At 39.3% G+C, this 20,151-nt stretch overlaps 2 protein-coding genes and 1 non-coding gene across 5 annotated transcripts in view; 2 read left to right on the plus strand and 1 right to left on the minus strand.

Moving 5' to 3' along the window:
* CPNE3 (copine 3) overlaps positions 1–4,961 on the minus strand; it is a 31,283-nt gene extending 26,322 nt beyond the window's left edge. For both annotated transcript variants that reach the window (XR_011807428.1, XM_038175337.2), the window contains exon 1: positions 4,821–4,961. The gene's annotated coding sequence lies outside the window, so the exon portion shown is untranslated. The remainder of the gene's footprint in view (positions 1–4,820) is intronic.
* Positions 4,895–18,479, plus strand: RMDN1 (regulator of microtubule dynamics 1). 2 transcript variants are annotated; one of them, XM_072034478.1, is made up of 10 exons: positions 4,895–5,015; positions 5,323–5,434; positions 7,381–7,468; positions 8,764–8,923; positions 9,612–9,701; positions 10,405–10,460; positions 12,478–12,565; positions 13,694–13,724; positions 16,200–16,333; positions 18,333–18,479. In XM_072034478.1, exons 1-10 carry the CDS (start codon positions 4,917–4,919, stop codon positions 18,369–18,371), a joined length of 897 nt encoding a protein of 298 aa, XP_071890579.1. In that variant the 5' UTR covers positions 4,895–4,916; the 3' UTR covers positions 18,372–18,479. The 2 variants fall into 2 exon arrangements, with proteins under 2 accessions (XP_071890579.1, XP_027308238.2); XM_027452437.3 differs by having other exon boundaries at positions 4,969–5,154.
* TRNAE-CUC (transfer RNA glutamic acid (anticodon CUC)) lies at positions 13,936–14,007 on the plus strand. The gene has a single exon. It is a non-coding gene; the product is annotated as a tRNA-Glu (tRNA).
* Positions 18,480–20,151: the final 1,672 nt, after the last annotated feature.

Below are 20,151 nucleotides of genomic sequence, written 5' to 3' on the forward strand. Positions count from 1 at the left end.
CTTTACACAAAGTGATGAAACTGTTTGGGATCTGGTAAGATGAGCCTTGACTGCCAGTAAGTTACATCACATAACAATACAGTTATTTATGCAATCAGCTGTTATGAAAGTAACTCCCCATCAGCCAAATATAACCCAAAGCTCAGCCTTTCTCAACCTATCAGCCATTTGTCCTCCAGGTAGGGTACAGCACAAAGCAAGCTAAAAGCTTACTGGGATGGGGCCAGGTGACAGTGACAAGACAGTCCTTTCTATTGGCATAGATTTTGTGACCACAGGAGTGTAAGCAGGCTCTTAAAAACCACTGATAATGCTGGATGAGGGGAGACTGAACTACTAAACAATTCAGCAGAGCTTGCGACATCCAGACTCTGAACTACAGCAGTGTACAGTCACAAGGGAGATGCTGATTCCTGACACTACGAAAAGCCTAGGGCATTCAAGAGCATGATTAGCTCAACTAAATATATTGCAGGTATTTCTGCTTGGGCTGTCATTATCAAAGCAAAACAGCAAGTCAAGGACTAGCCTTGTCTTGCAGTTCCACTGATCACGATGTTCCCTGAATTCCCCCAGGGATTCTAATGAAGACAAGCGGTGTCCGCCAAATGACCCAGTTCCTTTTGAACAGGAACTGTAAGCAGGGCATTCCACCTGGAAAGCAACAGCTCTCTTATCAGGATCATCTTCTAACAGAGCACTTGGGTACTCTCAGACTGCAGCAATCATATCAATGCTGCAATACCTACCAGAGGAGAGCACAGACTTGCCCAAGTGCTACTTCCAGGGCAGTGCAGTGTTGAGGTGTGTTCCTTAGAGCAGGTGCTATCCAATCTGATAAGCAATCTGATAAGCAGAAATACCTAACTACTGCAAGGCAAAAGGACTAATGAAGTGAGCACTGCTCTAGCTGGGTTTGGCTTTGCTGACCTTAGTCACAAGTCTCAAACCTGTTCTGATGTGAACAAGCTGTCACTAGCAGAGCACTTCCTAGTTGCTGTGAACTACTAATGACAGCAGACAAAAGGTCCGTATTTCGTTGCTACAATGCCCAGACAGACACAGAAAAAAAAAAGGGGAGACATTCCAGAACTTGCTAATAAAGCCTGGTCCTGTTCACTGACACTTCTAGGCACTACAACAGTTAAGCATTTTACATAAGCTGTGTGTTAGACTGAAAAACATCTTATGAAAGCAGTACTCTGATTCTCCTTGGATTATTAAGCATTTCCCATAAGCTTGGGCAGACAATAACATGGAAATTAATTATACAGGCATATTGTAGAAATTAGTCTTGAATGAACCCTAATCTGAAATAATGAATATGTAGCTTTACTGCCCTGGACATGCAGTATATACAATTATTCAGTCTCCGTACTTTCAGATAGGACTAGGATACCATCTCCTGCAAATATATATATATGTATTTTGCAGTGAAGATCCCTAGGCCTGTATTCCTTGGAACCTCTTCTGTTGCATCTCTCACCAAGCAACAACAGCACTTCCTGCAACAGCCCTTCACAAGGAGGGTTCCAACAAAGAGGCGGCACAAAGATGAACAAAATAAGAAAGTAATGAAAACAACATCCGCCTGAGAAACACAACCTTCTCAATCCATAATCAGAGTGGTCCTGACATCTTTTTGTAACTGTTGCATGTGCAAAGAACACAGAACAACAACATTTTCCCAGAAAAAGCCGCAACTGCTGCAAGAAACTGACAATGAAACTGTGACAAATACAGATGCTTTTTTCCCCACAGGGGGCTAACAGAATTATAATCTCCAATCATACTAGAACACGTAATGCACAGATGTGGATTTCAAATAAAGTCAATGCAACCCTTCAATTCTTAAAGAAACAAACCACCTCGTGCCATTTCATGAAGTTATAAAGGCTAAGACCATTTCATAACCTAATTTCAGCACCGCATTTGAAAATTTGAGGCTTCTCTAAAAATCGTACCACAAATCTGAATTTCCACTGCTGCTTTCTTTTCTTTACAGACAACACTGCTGATAAAACTCTTCTGCTGCATCAGTTGATGGTCTGACAAGTTGAATAATAGAAGCAGATCAAAAGAATCTCACCTCAACTTGAATCATTCACCAAGCATTCTAAGAGTTGCACAAAACCTTGAGTGTAAATTCTGTATTCCTCATACACATCACTTCGGATGCATGGAGGAACTATATCAGTCTTAATTGAACAAATGAGATTATGCTGATAAAACCACAGTGACCACACTGCTCATTTAACTGGAGATTATGCAGAGAAAAAAATAAGAGTTAGTATTTAAGAAATCTGAGGCATGAGTGAGATACTGTTTTCTCTATGGGCAATGAATCATCTATTTATAAAAGATTCATCATAATCAGGTAGCTCAAATATTTATCCACTGGAATGGTAGCACACTGGTGTAACAAGTCAGGCAACTATTTGTAGGTGGCTCCTAAATATAAAAATCTATCTTTAAGTTATATTCATCATGCTGCCTAAGGTTCTCTAAGAAAAATCAATAGAAACACTACACCACACTGGTCCAACACATCATTTACTATCTCAGTACAAGAAACAGCACTAACTTCAAACTGCCATTCAGAGAATTATACCTTACATGGTAGATATTTCAAATCCTCCTGTGGGACAACCAACAGCTCTCTGGTCTTGTCTTTCAATTCTGCATCATACCACCTACTTGCACTCTGTATTCATTATCCCTGGGAGGTATCACACATGCCTGCTCTGCATATTCCTAGGGAGTAGCTCTGAACACACTAAGACAGCAAATACACTGCTTCCTGGAACCATTAGATTACTGCACACATGCTACTCACCTACCATCAGGACGTGCTGATAACCCTCCTGGATGTGAGAAGTACCAGAAGACAGTTGCCACCAACCACAACTAGCAACTATTTCATCTTTCTCCTAACCATGCCTTGCACGCAGCAATGAGTTCATACACTCACCAGATCCAGCCACAGGATAAGAAGGATCTACAGGATATAATCTTCTTTCATCCACAGAAGAAAGTATGGCCTAAATCACTATTTCACTATTATCACTATCCAAAAGACTGTTCTATCACGACTAACAGAAATTAAGACTCAGCAAGCCAGCACCAAAACCCCTACATTCAGAAATCTTTCAGTCATTGAGAAACGTCACTCTTAAATCCCTGAGCAAAAGAATCACATATAAAGTACAATTAAACACCAAATGAGGAAAGTAAACATACAACATGTAGATGAGAAGTTAAAAAAAAAAAAAAAAAAAAAGTTCCTTTGATTGTTTTAACAAGCCATACCACAATGTCAAACGTGATGCTGGAAGTGGCTGTTAACCTTAGCCCAACTGACCAAGAGAAGTAACTCTGTTGGGTTTAGAAGGAACTAATGCTCACTGATACTAACTTGATCATGTATTACTTATGTTGGAAGTCATCCTGTGTCTAAAAAAATTAACAAAATTAATAAGGAAAGGAAAAATATATATATCTAAACATGTAACTTTTTCTTTAAATAATGGGTGTTTCTTAAAGGAAACTGTGGTAATGACAGCATTTACCTTACTCTAGAGCAAAACCAAGAAAAAACTCCACCCCAGGTAACAATATTAAGCTAACTCAGCTGTGAAGATGAGATTTTAGCATTAGCTAAGTTATGCCACATTTACACTTAAAAGATGTGTCTTTGCATTGTCTGTACTAAATGGCTACCATGGCTTACCTCTAGACTTAAGGGCATTTGCCTTTAACAGCTTAATTAAAAATAGTCTAACAGTCACACGTAATTGATTTGTACTGTTTAATTCTTATACATTTAACGCAAACGTGCACACTGGAAAAACAGCATTCTCCCTAACATTAAGGCAGGTAAATAAAGACTTTTGTGTGGTTCTTCGTGCTCCTTTACACATCTTTTTACCTTACTTTTTATTCTTCCCATGAATAATACTTGTATGGAGTTCTGCCTACTCTGAAAAAAGAAATCATTTATGTGACTACGTAGACTGAGCAAATAAAATCTGTATGTGTGATTTAAGTTAACAATTTAAAGCCTCAACTGAAAAAAAAAAAAAAAAAAAAAAAGCCACCTGGGAGTAAGTCTGACTCCAATCACTTGCATTAAACACGCTTTGTTGTAACACCACTGAAATATCTTGAACTTTTGGAGACATACAATTCCAAAGAAAATGAATGCAACATGAAGTTTTGGAGGCAAGCGGGTGTATGTTAGCTTGAGGACTCTTAATGCCCTTTGACTATGTGACGGTAGCGGCAGAAGCAGAGACTTTCATAGTTTAGTTGTGTCCTAATGTAGAAGTAAACCGACCAGCAGCACGCCAACTAAGGCGAGCCTCACACGTCACGCAGCAGCAGGGCGGAAAAATAAGCCCCAAACACTTGAACAACAATAACTGCGGGAACCGGACGCCTTGTTTGTAGCCATTTACTTCAAGGAAAGCCAATAACTCCTGCCAGTCTCCTCTCCCAGGGGCCAAGGCGAGTTTCTGAGCACCCCACACCGGCACCCAGCCCTCACAAGCTCAGGCGGGCGGCACCCACGGGGCTCCGCTCCCCGGGGCAGGCGGCTCAGCGCTCGCAGGAGGCTGCTCCGGGGCCGCTCTCCCGCGGCAGGAGCACAGCAGCAGCCACCCACGGGGCCGTTTCACAACAGCCCTCCGTTACCTCAGCCGCCGCCTGTGCCCGGGGAGCAGAGCCCTGCCCGGAGGGGCCCCACCCGGGCGGCAGTGCGGCGCCCGAGCCCGTTCCCTAGCGGAGCAGCCGCGACCCCCTCCCCGCCTCCAGCCCCTCACCTGCAGGCAGCGCACGGCGGCTCCCTCACCCCGAGGCGGCTCCGCCACGGCCGCACCGAGCGGCCCCGCTCCGCCCTGAGGGTACCGAGGGAGAGCATGCGCGGCTCCCCCCGGCGGAACGGAACGGAACGGGCCGGCCTCGGCCTCGTCTCTCCCCGGCCGGCCCCGCCGGCAGCGCCGCCCCCGCCGGCGGAGGTGCGAAATGGCGGCGGCCGCGGTCATGGCGGCGCTGCTGCTGCGGCCCCTCGGCCGCCCCTCCGCCCGCTCGCTGCTAGGGCGGGCGGGGGTCGCAACAGGCGGCCCGCGGGGCCGGGGAGGGCTCGGCCGGAGCCAGGTAGCTGGGGGGCAGCGGGTCCTGCCTGTCCTCGTCCTCCCCGGGACACCCCCAGCTGGCGGGGAGGGTGTGGGCTGTGAATATGAAATACAGTTGTGCCAGAGATGAGCAAAAATAGTAATTCTGAGTAACGACGTTGATTAACGCACGTTTAATGGTCTCGTGCAGGTGCTTAGAAAAAGCCCTAAAAGGGGGGTTGCGCTCTCAGCGGGGTCCTTCTTGGTTTATGAAGCTTCCAAGCTGGTTTCTGGCTTTGCTGAGGTTCATGCAAGCTTCAAAGGTAATGTTCTCAAATGGGTCGTTCTAATGTGAAGCATAAGGTTTTTACTGCCAGGATTATATAGGAAAATGGTGTAATGTCTTTGAGGTTCTCCACTCAGGCTGTGTGCAGGACATTTCACTGATAGGGTTTTGAATTAGTTCAGGGCTTTAAAGCATGGTAACAGTTTAATTCGCAATTTATTGTCACTGAAACCAAATCTCATCTGGTGACGTAGACAGGATAAGATCAATGCACAAGGTGTGTGACACCTAATTTGTCACCCAGGCTTTAAGTAACTCGCTGAGAAAGGTTAAGATTCACTTGGGAAGGCAGACGAAGCTCTGATCAATATCTGGAATTCTGGTTAATTGAGATTTTCTATATGAACACCGTGGAGTTCTCATTTAATGTAATCAAGTAGCACTGAGATTGTGTTTCAAACAAAAATGAGAAATACCCCATGTTTTTGCTACACTAAAAAGAAATAAAAATCTTATAATTTACATAAAACACCTAGCTAGTAATTTGTTCAGAATGTTGAATTCTGAGCATTCAGTTATTAGACAGGACCATACTGACAATGCTGTTCAGGATGTCTCAGGAAGCAAACATAATTCGCTGAGGTTACTTTAATGCTGCATATGTACTACGAGGCTTATCTTAGGCACTTAAATCCAAAGTCCATGTAGACCGTTATTGTAGCTTTGAAATTGTTGATAGAAGGCATTTAGAGATGACAAGGTTAAAAAGTTATCCAGAGTGCTCTAATCTTCAGTGATTTATATTCTAGGAGCTTTTAAAGCTGAACATAAGACTTGTATTTAGCAGTCTTCAGTGTTTTTTTCTTTTATAAATAAAACTATGTTGTGAAATATGACTACCATGTTCAGTAGATAACTTGAAAAATAAAGTTTATAAATGTAATTTTTATGAAGCGTGGATTGAGCTTATGTTTTCACATAAAAGTTTCATCACAGACCGAGGAGTAGCACTAAAGAGATAATCGTGTAGCTGCAAATTCTAAATAAAATTTGGTGGGACGTTTTACTTAGTGTCATTTTTTCATGTTTTAATGTTGGTAGAAGAATAAACTCAGAGTTTTGCTCTTACACCTTTGTATACTTCAATAGAATGATCTACCTGCTTCGATTTGCTTTTTTTTTTCTCCTAATTCTGTCTATTCTCATGCTAGAATCCTGTATTGTGAATTGTTTGGTACGAATGTGGAATACTGTTTTGTGTACTATATACATATATATTATATTACTACCTTATATTCATCCAGTTGTGGAAATCATATTCCTTCTTTTCTGTCGTCAGAAGAATTTAAATGCTCTAAGTACATTGAATACTTAGCTTATAAATTGATAAAAAGCCAACATTGATTTTTCAAATTTAAAGAGCTTCAGTCAGAAAAATCTTTGATCGATGTTTCATTTTGGCTTGGTAAGGTAATGAACCATACTTAATCTGTGGTTGTCTTTGGCAAAACTATGGAAATGTATTAAGAACCAAGAATAATTTAACAAAATTCTTTTTTTTTTTTAAGATTATTACATTTAAATTCCATACATGTACTAGTGAAGGTTCTTCATTATCCTTTTCTGGATATTTTTGCAAAGAAAACAAATTGCTTCTGGTGTCTGATGCTTTAAGAAAGACATTTTTGAATGTTAAATGCATTAAGCATCCACAGGATGCTTTGTTGCTGAAGTCCACTCCCCAGTTCAATGAGAGAGGCACGTATTCAGCACTGTATCTCTTCCTACTTGTTCATTATGAGTAGCTTAATCTGAGTCTGCCATGCATGAAAGTTGTTTAGAACGATGGCCTAAAAATTGAGTAACTTGTTCTTTGTGTTTCAGTTAGACTGACTTGCTCTGAAACATTTTGTTTATACCCTAATATCCTAATTACATGCAATTTGTTTTTCTGTTTCCACAACTCTCATTCTTTTTTTTTAGTGGCAGAAGTTATAGAGCAAGCAGACTACCTGTACGGGAGTGGAGAAACTGAAAAGCTGTATCGGTTGCTGGTTCAGCATAAAAATAGGTACTTGACTGAATTGAATATCTACGTATTAGTTTGTTGGTGTTTTGTTTTATTTTGTTTTTTAATGTGTTCTTTTATACCAGTTTTCAACTAATATTCTTGTTATGGTATGCTGGAGAACCTTACTTTCATCTTTATTTAAGTAGGAAAGGATTCTTGATCTTTTCTTCCCCATGGAAAAATGAATGACAAAGGTACTGATTTTTAGCAGAGTGCAGCTGTAGAAGCAGAGGGTTAACATTTAAGGTTTTCATTCCTGCAGGGAGGTTTTAGGTTTATTTGGTTTATTACTTTAATAATTCTTAAAAATATACATATGCATTGGAAAAGTCACAGCATGTCTACACATTACTGTAATGACCACAGTATCTAGAATTTAGGCATTGACAATTTTTGATATTTTTTTACATTGCTTACCAGCTGTTCTTTCTTTCTGTTTTCATTTATTTCCTGTTAGGATTTGAGTCCGAACAGAAAAAGTTTATTACTCATGTAGTTATGTCTTAGCTACACAAAACATTTCAGATAAGTGAGTTGAAACAAACAGGCTGCTTAAGGAAAAAGCAGAAAATGCATAGATAAATTAAGAGTCCTTTCCTTTGGAAACAAGGCACTAGAACAGGGCCTAGAACACTTCTGGAGGAAGTTAACTATTCAGTTGTTTTCGGATGGTTTGCTTTCTTTTTTTGTTTTTGCTTTTTGGTTCTTGACAGAGGCACAAGTACAAAGGCTGGGAAGTTAAAGGAAGGTCCTGGCCTGCAAGGGACGTGGTGCCATAAGCAAACTATAACCTTGCTCCTAAGTGTATAACAGTGCTGCTTACTCTGTGAGAAGTAATGATCCCCTGTAGCTGTACTTAACATTCTTGTGATGTGGCTGAAAAATTAGTCTGCTAGTTCTGTGTTACTTCATTAATGACAGCAGGACTGTGCTGTACTGTGAGCATGACTCAGTTTGACTCCAGAAAAGAAAACTGGCTTTGATGGGTATTCTGAGTCTAGCAGTGACTCAGGTATGTTTTCTAATATTTTTGGTTTCTGGTTGTTTAAATGGGAGTGGAGTGTTTTATGACCAGACAGCAAAAAGCTCTGAAATGCATTTCAGACAGGTATCATCAGACAGTGTAAAATGGCAGGTTTTCACTTGTTGTTTGTTACCCTGAAGTTGTATATAGCGTAGAACACCAGATGATATTATCACCCCCTTGAGATGCATATTGACAGACTGATCAGAGACCTTTACTAGCTTTGTTGCCATTGTTACTTTAAAACATTTGTGTTTCTGTTCATAACTAGTGAGGATGCAGAGTTACTGTGGCGGCTGGCACGAGCATCACGAGATTTAGCTCAACTAAGTAGTACTTCCGCAGAGGAGAAAAGACAACTGGTGTACGAAGCCCTTGAGTATGCAAAAAAGGCACTTGAAAAAAATGAATCAAATTTTGCAGCGCACAAGGTGAGCCAAGCAAAATAACTCAACTGAAATCTTGTTCCTTGATTTCTGCCAGTGGAAACTGGAACAAATGTCATTGTGCTGTTTCAGCAAACTTCAGCATAATTTAATTTTTCAGTTAAGAATGTGTGATTCTCTAATTTTCACTCTTTTGCTTCTAATTCTCACTGATTTGTTTCTAAGATCATAGACTTTTGCAGCTAAATTTCCTGTACGCAGGAAACAGAAAACAGAAACAGCAGAAATTGGTTTAATGTGTGCAGTACTGTGGGAACAGGTGACAGATCACACAGATTACAGCTGATCTCCTCATGCCACACATCCAGCATGCTGTCTCTGTGTGCAGTTGTAGCTCTATAGAGTTTCATTGGAAAGACTTCAGGCTCTGGCTTCATTCTGCTATTTTTTTTTTTTGCTCTTTCTCTCAGGCAGAGAGGTAACAAAGTATAGTCAATTGTGTTGGCATCTCAGATAAGAGGTGGACACTGATTCCCTTATCTGTGCAGATTAGCAGGTTGCTATGATGCTGTTACAACTGTTCATAACAAATACTTTTTGCTTGGTGGGGGTGGTGGCTGTTCTGTATGTTTTGTTTTGTGTTTTTTTTTTGTTGTTGTTGTTGTTTTTTTTTTTTAATTTACTAGTAATATAGTGCTTTATTAAATGTTTTATTTTTTACTTTGAATTACAGTGGTATGCCATTTGTATCAGTGATGTTGGTGATTATGAAGGAATCAAGGTTAAAATTGCAAATGCCTTTGTTATCAAAGAGCATTTTCAGGTAATGTAAATAGTTATTTGGTTGTTTTTTTCTTTGCATATGAGAGCCGTAATGTGTCCAATACTTAGATTTTTTGAGAGCTATGAACTATGAGCTGGTGGTGAAAACTTGCAAATGTACTGCTGTTCAAATCTCCTGGTGGCAATTTGATTTTGGGGGTTATTGTGATGGTCTGGGATTCCAAAGCAAAAAGGGATACAAATTAGCTCCTGCTGTAAACTTAAGTCTCTATAGAAGAGAGTCCTGAAATAGGTGAAGTGCTTTTGCTGTCCCTTAGGACTAGATAAAGTATAGCTGTGCTATTGAGAATGGGTGTGTGGCCATCCTTGTAAGTGTGGATTGTGTACCAGTAAAGGACAGGTACTGGAGAAGATAAAGGACTGCTGACTAACTTTGTATCACCAGAAATTCTATCAGAATCTGAACACGTCAAGTCTCATGTGAAACTCTTACTGACCTGTTAACCATGAGCGCTTAGAAATCTGTCAGTGTCTTCAAATTTTTTGGAGGTGAGCAGATTCAGTTGTGCACTGAATAAATACTGTGTCCGTGAAACTCTACACACAGTTAATGTGGTTTAATTAGTAGTAGAACAACAAGTCAACATGTTTCTTAGTTGTTTAATGTATTTTAAGCCGGGTGCAACAGAATAAACTTTTACATCTTTGTTTTTTTTCTTTTTTTTTTTTCTTCCATGCACTAGAGAGCCATTGAACTGAATCCAAAAGATGCAACATCAATTCATCTTATGGGCATTTGGTAAGGTGCATTTTAAACAAAACTTAACGTGGTAAAGAGAAATGCTAGAATAGAAGTGGACTGTATGAATTGCAGAAATGCTTGGAATAATTCAGTGGCTGGAATTAGTTGATTCAAACATGGAAACCTATTGAATAGCACAGGAGGTCATGCCTTGAAAGCATCTGGCTGTTAATTCTTACACAGTTCAAAAAGATGAGGAAATACTTGTTCGTTGAATTTCTTTGTTTCTCTGTATTGCACTATTACGAACTTCTTTTCCAGACCTTTATTTCCATAACACACAAGTCATTTTGTTCTGACTAGTGTGAATGGAGACAAAATTCAACACTGAACCTACACTGAATTTCACTGATGGCTGCAACTTAAGAGTCTGTGTATCATGAAAAGCAATCAAATGTGGTACCTGTTCATAAAATACTTCCTCTATTATCTGTTATGATACTGTATTTTAAAAGTTATGTTGAAGTAAATGCAGCTTATGACTGCATGTGCATTATCAAAATCTTTGACATTGAATTTACTGCTCAGTTAAATTTGCACTAAGACTTACCATTACAATGCAGGCAAAGGACTGGAAATACAGCTTTTCATACTAACAGCATTTTCTGTGGAAGCAAGTTGGTTGAACACAGTATCTTTTACTTGTTATTGAGAGATTCCAGATAGCATTTCTGGTTATATAACGTATAGAGGCTTTGGTCTCTGCTAGATGTTTTACAGGAAATCTCTACTACGAGACTGAGAGATTGAAAATAAAGGCAAAGGATTTGTAAAGAAATCCTAAAAAAATCTCAGCTACTTTTTCTGTGCCTTTTCTGGACTGCTGAATATCAGAAGTCTTATTTCAAATTTTCAGTATCTCAGTGTTACTTATTCCCACAGGACCTAACCCCAGCAATAGTCCAGATGTTTAGGCAGATGTGTGTACTCCCAACTGAATGAGCCTTAGTGTCACTTTTGTGATAGGAAGCCTGTTCTGGAAAGGTACTTTAAACACTGTTCCTAAGGAAAAACAGAAAGATAAGAAATTTGAGGATTGTTATTGTTTTGGGTACTAAAATTTCCCGATGTTTTATGATTACATATATTCATTACTGAGCCCCAGAGCATCTTCATCTGAAACTGGAATTTCATATTGTTTAATTCTTGAGTATGATTCTAATTTTTTTTCCTAGTATTTACTGGACTGAACCTGTCTTATTGGCAATTCTGATAAGGCATGTCTGATGGCAAACTTTTAGCGTAGTTTGTTTTCCATGCCCTGTTCCTCTCCTTGCCCCCAAACACCTCCATATCTCTACTCATTAATCTTTCACCTCCTCCTGCATGTTCTGTTTTATGCAGTGAATAAAGCATTTTTATCATCACTGTGTGAGAGTAATAAAAGTGAATAGTGCTGTTTAATATTAGATGTAGAATGTTCTACGTATTTGAAATACGTAAATATTTAATCCTTTCACTGTCTCTGAGATAGGTGACTAATAACCTTTATTATTCAGTAGGTAGGAAAACAGTAGAATGGCACAGCTTAGAACACAGTAGTTTGATTCTTAGGCTTATTTTCATTCTTATAGATCAGAGTCTTTCAGGAATGTGCTGCACATCTGCTTTTGTGTATTAATAATTGAGGAAAAACAAGGTAATGTTGAGGTAAGGCAGTGATATTACTCAGTTGTGCTGTATTGTTTATATTTTAGAACAATATAAAATGCTCATTAATTGTTAAAATACTACAAGCTGAAAAGCTGTTTCATGTTTAATAACTGTCTCCAGCCTAATGTAATAAAAATTCCCAGTAGAACACACACCAAAACCTCTTTAGCCAAACTTTGCAGCAATTGCAAATACCTTGCAATTGTGTTGTGGAGTTGTAAGAACTTGCTTATAGAACTTGCAGCGTGACTGTGGGTGTTGTGACTCTTGGCAACAACCAGTTATGATATCCAAGGTCTGAGAATGTTCGTTGGGAGGAGAAAGGTGAAGGCTGTTAAATCAATGTTTCCTTTTGCTCCAGGTGTTACTCCTTTGCTGAAATGCCATGGTACCAACGAAAAATAGCTGCAATGCTATTTGCAACACCTCCAACTTCCACTTATCAAGAGGTACAAGAAGAAAATGTTTCCTAGATTATTATTTCCCCTGCAGAGCTGTTGCTATACTTCTACTAATATAAATGCAAAATGTAACAGCTCACTTTGTTACTTACTAACAAATACCTTTTTTCTCATCCTCTGGCAGCCATTGTAATCTTTGTTTTCTATTAGAACAACAATCCTGGCCCAAAGTCTTTTGTTCTTTTAAGTTGTGAGGGGTGAGTGAGTCACTAGAAAGTAATTGTAGAAGGTTGCTTAATGTTAACACAAAAAGCAGTTGAAGATCTGTTTAAAAAAGAGAGAAAACTTTTTAATGAAATGTCAAGCTTTTAAGTTTTGCTGAAAATCACTTTTGGAAGAATACAAAGTGTCAGCTCAGATTTCAAATACTGCAGAATTTTACCAATCCCAATATCAAGTTGTGTAGAACGCTTAAAGCAGCTAAAGAAGCAGCCTTGTCCCAGAGTCTGTAGTTGAGCCATACTGATAAGACTTGTGCAGTTTCAATACAAAAACTGCTTTGTAGATACATGCACACTTTAAATTCTCTGATAGCATTTTCCCTCCAGCTGGTAACATTAGGAAGAGATAAGTGAAATTTCCGAGGTGCAGTATGTGAAACTAGTTGAAAAATGTGTGTGTATTTCATCAAGGTTTATCTTCAAGTAGGAAAATACTGCCCGGTGTTCTGTAGGACTCAGTCCTCTGTGATGTATTTGTCAGTATTAATTACATGAATGATAAAACTTGTCTATTAAATTTATACATGAGAACTGGCTTGGAGGGACTGTGGATACACTGGAAGGTAGAAATTAAATTAGAAATGGTTTTGATAAGTTGGAAACATACCATCAAACTTGCTAGGGACAAACAGGAGGTACTATACCTACAGTGGAATAATAAACACTGATAGAGGCAGGAAAATAGCTGGATGAGTAGGTTTGTGGTAATGAGGCTGAATTTGTTTGTACATTGAATGAGAACAATCTGTAACATGCTAAGTTAACAGAAATAAAATGATGGCTAGGAGGATATAGGTGTCCTTCAGCTGTGTTGAGCATGCATAGTACTTTAGCTTGACTGCTGTGTCCAGTTTACCATGGTCCATTTTAAAGAAGACAACCTTCTCTTTTGCAGGCTCTGCGTTACTTCCACATGGCAGAGGAAGGTAATTCTTGTAGCTTTTTGTAGGTAGAATGCTGTCACATACTGCAGGTTGTCGTGCATAAACCTCTAGCTTCAGGAATTATCTGAATAGCTTATGATAAACTTACCAGCTTTTGCGGTAGGTGACTGGACTGTTAGGCCAGAAGGCATCTCAGAGAAGCTCAGAGTGTGTCACACGCTTGTTATCAGCACGGAAAACACCCTTATCGCGCTCCCTGGTGGTCTAGTGGTTAGGATTCGGCGCTCTCACCGCCGCGGCCCGGGTTCGATTCCCGGTCAGGGAAGAGTGCTAAAAATTACTACTTTTGAGTCAGCGACGTGCCCTCTCCACTCAGAAGGCTGCTTATTGGGGTGGTGTCTGATAAAGTGCTGTCAGCCTGCAGGTCGAGGGAGATGCGATCCCTTCTGTACTCAGCCTTTGGCACTGCAGTGCAAGAGAGACATGGGCATACTGGAGAGAGTCCAGAGGACAGGGCCACCGAGATCTTGATCAACGACCTGGAGGATCCTAGGGTCAAACAGCCTGGGGATGTTCAGAGGGGATCCGATCTCATCAATGTCTGTAAATACAGAAGGCAGGGTGAAATGAAGACAGAGCCAGGCTTTTTGCAGTGGTGCCCAGTGCCAAGGCAAGAAGGAATGGGCACAAACTGGAACAAAGGTTTCAATCTAAACATCAGGCAACACTTTATTTACTGTGCGGGTGGATGACTGAGCATGGCACAGGTTGCCTAGTGAGGTAGTACAGTCTCCATCCTGGGAGACCTTCAGAAGCCACCTGGACAATGGTCTAGGGCTCTAGGTGTCCATATTTGAGAAGGAGTTGGACCAGATGACCTCCAGAGGTCCCTTCTAACGTCAGTCATTCTGTGAGTATATCTTTTTTCTTTTTTTTTTCTTTTTTCATACTTTTTTTTTTTTTTTTAATTTTATTATTTTTATTTTTTACCCTATTAGTAACAACTTACATTTCCCCAATGGATTCAACTGGAATGTACTATTGCAGGGCAAAGAAGCAAGCAGAAGTGAGATTTCTATGTCAGTCTTTCAAGTTCGTTCTTAAAGTTTAAAACTCCCCTGTATTTTCAATAGGATGACAGAGAAAGCACATTTTTTGATTTCGGAAGCTGTTTGGATCAGAGTACCTATCCAAATAGCAGTAAAACTGGCCTCTTATACAAGAAAATACGTAGCTATTATTTCCCCAACAGGGAAACCCCAAGCAAAACTGGTAAGCTGAAAGATATGGGAAGACAGTGTTCCGTGAAAGGTTTCTATATAGTTGTATAAATGAGGTTTGATGGAAGAGTTTATTGTGCATCTTTCCCTGTGTATCAAGTAGTGCATCTGTGAACAGGAATGGTAGAGTTAATCTCAAAATGTGCCTCCAAAACACCTCCATACATTTACTGATATTTGACTTTTTTTTTTTTTTGACTGATGTTAGTGGTCCAAGCTCTGTATTATTTCGTGCAGCTATGAATTTTGCTTGCTGGAATTTGAACTGTAAGGACAGAATAATAGACAGTGACTAAAAAATCTGGCAAGTTTTGCAGTATTTCTGAAAGTATTGTTATAGCCTATGCTTGGATATTCACATAGTATGTACATGTGTAATCATTCCATTTTTCTTTTTTAATAGAGTAGTATGCTAATCACAGGCAAAGCTAGAGCTTATTATTGCAGTTAATATATTCTACAGAGTGGGTCCACCTGCTAGAAGAAGAGATAGGAGCAGGCAGGATTGCTGCTGTCAGTCTCTGTCATTTTTACCAAACTACACTTCTTCCTCAGGGAGAGGAATTTGCCTGCCTTAGTGTGCTTTATTATTGCACAAAATGCACAAAAAATGGTTGTCAGCATTTTGCATCCTGACCTTAGATCCAAATGCAGAGGAAGCTTGTGCTGTAATGGGTGTTAACAGTACACAAGACAGGTCTTTAATAAAGGTTGATGGGCAAAGTATGTTTTATAAAAGCATCTTCTTAAGTCTCTCCTTAAAAAAGGAAAAGTTAAACTTGGGTACAAACAGTTTTAAGTTCTCTTCCTGTGTAGCAAAAGATACACTAAAACAATCTGTATGTACGTGGTCTAAAGCTAGGAAATGTGCCTGTTTATTCCCTTGCCTATACTTTCTAAGCTGGTTTCATTGCCTGTTGCATCTACTAGGTCCAGAAGAGCAAATTGCAAATTTGCAAATTGCAAAGCGAAGCTGTTTCTTATGCATACACTTTGTGTATGCTCATTGTGAGGAATCAGTTTCATTTAGCGTATTAATTAATAAGCTGCTAGCTAACATTACTATAGGAGACCAAATTTTAGAAAGCAGAGTTGTTTTACATTGGGTTCCATCTGTTCTAAAGCCAAAAACTATTAATCTTTTCTGAAATAAGTATTTAAAGGAATGGCATTATATCATGGCTTTGACAGTATGCTGCTTGTTATCATTCAAAGCTTTTCTTCTGTCTCTATGCAGCTGACCCAAATTTCTACAGCAAAAATTTGCTCTTTTTGGGGAAGGCATATTTGAAGTTAAACAATAAAAAGATGGCTCTTCTGTGGTTAAGCAAAGCAAAGGATTATCCTGCACATACCGAAGAGGACAAACAGGTAAGAAGCTAAGGATTGAATAATGCAACCACACACAGTAACCAACGTGTCAGTCACGGCATCACGGCAATGGAATGGTTACCTCAGATGCCTAACTACAATTTGCTCTATATTCCAGGATCACACCCAGACACCAAAAAAATCTAGTATCTTGGTGACTGCCTCTGGATACAGTGGTCGGAATGTTCTGTTAATAAAGAACTGTTCTTTCTTCAAAATGTTTTTATGGTGCTAATAGCCACCCATTCTTAACTGTGTTGCTCAGGTTAAGGCAGGCACCTGAGCTAAACTCAGTCTGTGTGAGCACAGAGTCACTTTTCATAGGCCTAAAACTGGACAGTTGGAAACCACATTTTGGAAGAGCTAAAAAATACCCCCTTAATGGAATCATGAGCAGGAGGAAGACGAAAGCATGGGTGCATCAAAAACTTGCTAGATCTGTAAAGCTTGACAGTACAGGGAAAGATTCAGAGTGCATTAATTGAGTCAAATGGAAGCAATGTCTCTGACAGCAAATCTCCAGTGCTAGCAGGCAATAAATAGACACTTAATTACCCTTTTGAACTGCTCAGGATCCTAGTTTGGACAGGTAGGTATTGGCTGCCTACTTATATATATAGTGTGCTTCCAGGAGGGTAGTTCATTAGCCTTGTGCAGACCGAGTGCTGTATTCAATGTAAACCACAGAAACTGCAGATGTCTTTGGTGAGCAAGTAATTCTGTTAGCATCAGGACTAATTTTTCTTATGGTTGATTGACCTAAAAGTTGTTTTGCATAAAGCTGCAGTGTGAGATCATGCTTTAACTGTTACAGAAAACGTGTAAATGTGCTGTCATGTTCTGAATGTCCTAGCTGTAAGAAATACTTGGGAAGGATTTTGCATTTCACACCTCAGAAGAAACACTACTCAAGCTTTTCCTCCTCTGTGGATTCTCCAGTGAGGTTCAAACTGTTTCTCCCAGAAGGAGTGAGTTCCTTCAGCAATATCTTTCAGTAGAAATGAATAAAGGTTCTTCCATTTTTCTGCAGTTCTTATAGGAGCTCAATAGCCTAAAGGTGTAGTGGTCTCAGGTCTGTATGAAACTGTTCCATACTTAGCAATTGCCAAACAAATTGGTGTCTGGATGCAGATGTGAAACCAATGATGACAAAAGCTTTCCTGCCTTCAGAAGCCAGACAAAAAGAGCCAGTAGTGGTTTCTGTGCCATAGCCAACTTGTTAAACTACTCATCTGCTCATCTGGTGCAAAGATCTGTTTCCTGATCTATCTCCTAAAACGCCGCACAGCTGCTAAATTAAGGTTGTATTCTCTGCATTCTGTGGGTCGTTGTGTAAAATGCAAAAATCACAGGTGTCACAAACGTGGGAACTAGACAGTGTAGTCCAGCAAGAAGAAAAGTGGCCTGGGCAAAGAACTTGGCATTCTTGTTTCTGTGTATGACAGAGGTCAGCATAAGTCAATATTCTGTGCTTTTCTCATCTCTGACTCTCCATAATATCTGGCTTGCATTGCCTGAATTGCTTGCTCTGTGAGGGCCAGAGGTTTTTTATTCTTTATTTAACACTGATGTTTGCAATCAACTTCAAAATTTATTAGACTTTACCCAGAGTCCCTAGATTAAGATACTTTTCACACTTCTTTAGCTGCCATTCAGAGTTTGAAAACTCCAGGTTGGTTGGTTGGTTATGGCCAGGAATAGGATAACTCGGTACATGCTAACACTGTAGCAAATCAAGAGCTCATCTGCTGTATTCCACCCAAATAAACTTACTGTTATAATTAACACATATGTTAATTACACTGAAGGGACTGGGTGAAGACGTTTTATTACCATTCATGTTAAAAATGCAGAGTATCTTCAATAGGGGAAGGAAACTTACTAGTCTTAGGACAGTAACAAATCTATAGAACTGTGGTGAAACATTCAGATGCTTGCATGATAAATTCTGCTAGAAAAGCCTGTAACTACACTGTATTGTTATATTTATGTATTTCAGGTACAGAAAGAAGCTTTGGAGTTGCTTAATTCTATATAACAAGATACTGGGAATTCAGTACCTCAGGTGTGAACGGCATAGGGAAAAGACCTTAAATACTACTATTACTCATTTGAAGCTGTTAATAAAATATATAGCCTAAACTTACTGTTTACTTCGATTGTTTCAATTAAATTGTCAAAAGGGAAATTGTTTTATTATGTGATTGTTCACTTATGTGAGAATAAATGTGTGAATAAAGGTCTTCAAGGTCAAAAGCAGGGTATATGGGGGGGAGCAAGTTTTTACACTTCAGCTGCAAGTTAGGGACTGGCATAACTTGTAAGGAAAGGAGATACAGGACCATGACACAATTTTAAGGCCACTGATATTTTTTTCTAGAGCATTCTGTATGGTGAAATAGCCTTCAAGAGTAATAACATCAATAACATCATATGCTAACATTATTAGATACGGATACAGTTTTCTGATTAAGGTTCATTACAGATTCTTCTACACAAGCAACTTCAATGCCAATACACTGAAATGCTGATATTTGACTTTGCAAGAAGTGCTGTGGTTTTGTGAAGCAGGGAAAACTTAAAAATCCATTTATGATTGACTGTAGCATTTGCAGGGAAGAAACTCCTATTAAATATGAATATGTGTTGCATTTTGAGAGAGAGTGAATTCTGAAAATTCAGCGGCCAACACTTGCTGGACGTAAGCGCAACATGCCCCAGACTCTGACAACAAGAGGAATGCATCTTCCCAATACAGAAGGGCTGGGAACTACAGTTTTGAAGACCATTAAGGAGTTGTTTATTTGTAGAGAGAAAGATAAACTTCTTGTTCATGCTATAATTTTACCATGAACTTTATCCAGAAGAAGAAATTAACCTGGGATCATAGGTTAGGACCATATAAATGAAAAAACACACAACTCAATACTGCAGGATATTGCCTGTGGAAAGTCTAACAATCTAGAACAAATTAACTATAAATACCTAGTGTTTTAATAAGAAAAGGATCTATAGGAGGAACAAGAAGGGCATAAATTGCTTAAACTAACAAGCCAAGCTAATGACTCTCTCAGTTGTGGCTTTTTATAACTGACTAATTTAATATTCTAATTCTAGTTTCAGGGGATGAAACTACTTAGAGGATGATTTTCTCCACTATAGAAAAATAATTCCTACTTTTCTATTAGTAGAGCATCAACATGAAGTAACTGGTATTTCAAAATCTGGGGATGGATGATGCACAGTGCTTTAGAGAGATTCTTGGACACTGAAATTATTTGCATACCTAAAGCCTTTGCTGCTTGCCTGCTCTTCAACCATCCCTTTATCTCTGCCCTAAGCACAGATAACTACGGGCAACACAGATGGGAAAGAAGTAGCAATGCAGTATTACTGGAACACTCAGCTCTGGATATCCAAGTTAATTGCATACACATGCATGAGTACATAGATTGTTCTTCATGTTCTTTTGCCTCTTGAACCATGTTTGTAGTGAGTCTTTGAACCAAACTAGTAGGTCGTGTAGAGAAGGACACAGGGTTTTATTTTTTCCTTGCTCACTGTTACCCACAGGAAAAATTTACAGTCACGAGACAGCTGAAGTTACCAAAACAATAAAGCAACTACATTCTTGTGATGTGCTGTCTTTTTTATTATTATTATTTGCTTACTCACAGATTCACAAAGTTCAGCAGTTGGTAGTGGGTTACCAAGTCATTCATTAGTGCAAATTCATAAAGTTCAACTGTACGACATTTAGCCCTCTTAACTGTCTTTTAGGCAAGCCACACTCTTCTGTTGCCCTGCCTTTGACTTTT

Source organism: Anas platyrhynchos, chromosome 2, assembly GCF_047663525.1.
Source record: "Anas platyrhynchos isolate ZD024472 breed Pekin duck chromosome 2, IASCAAS_PekinDuck_T2T, whole genome shotgun sequence".
Lineage (NCBI taxonomy): Eukaryota > Metazoa > Chordata > Aves > Anseriformes > Anatidae > Anas > Anas platyrhynchos.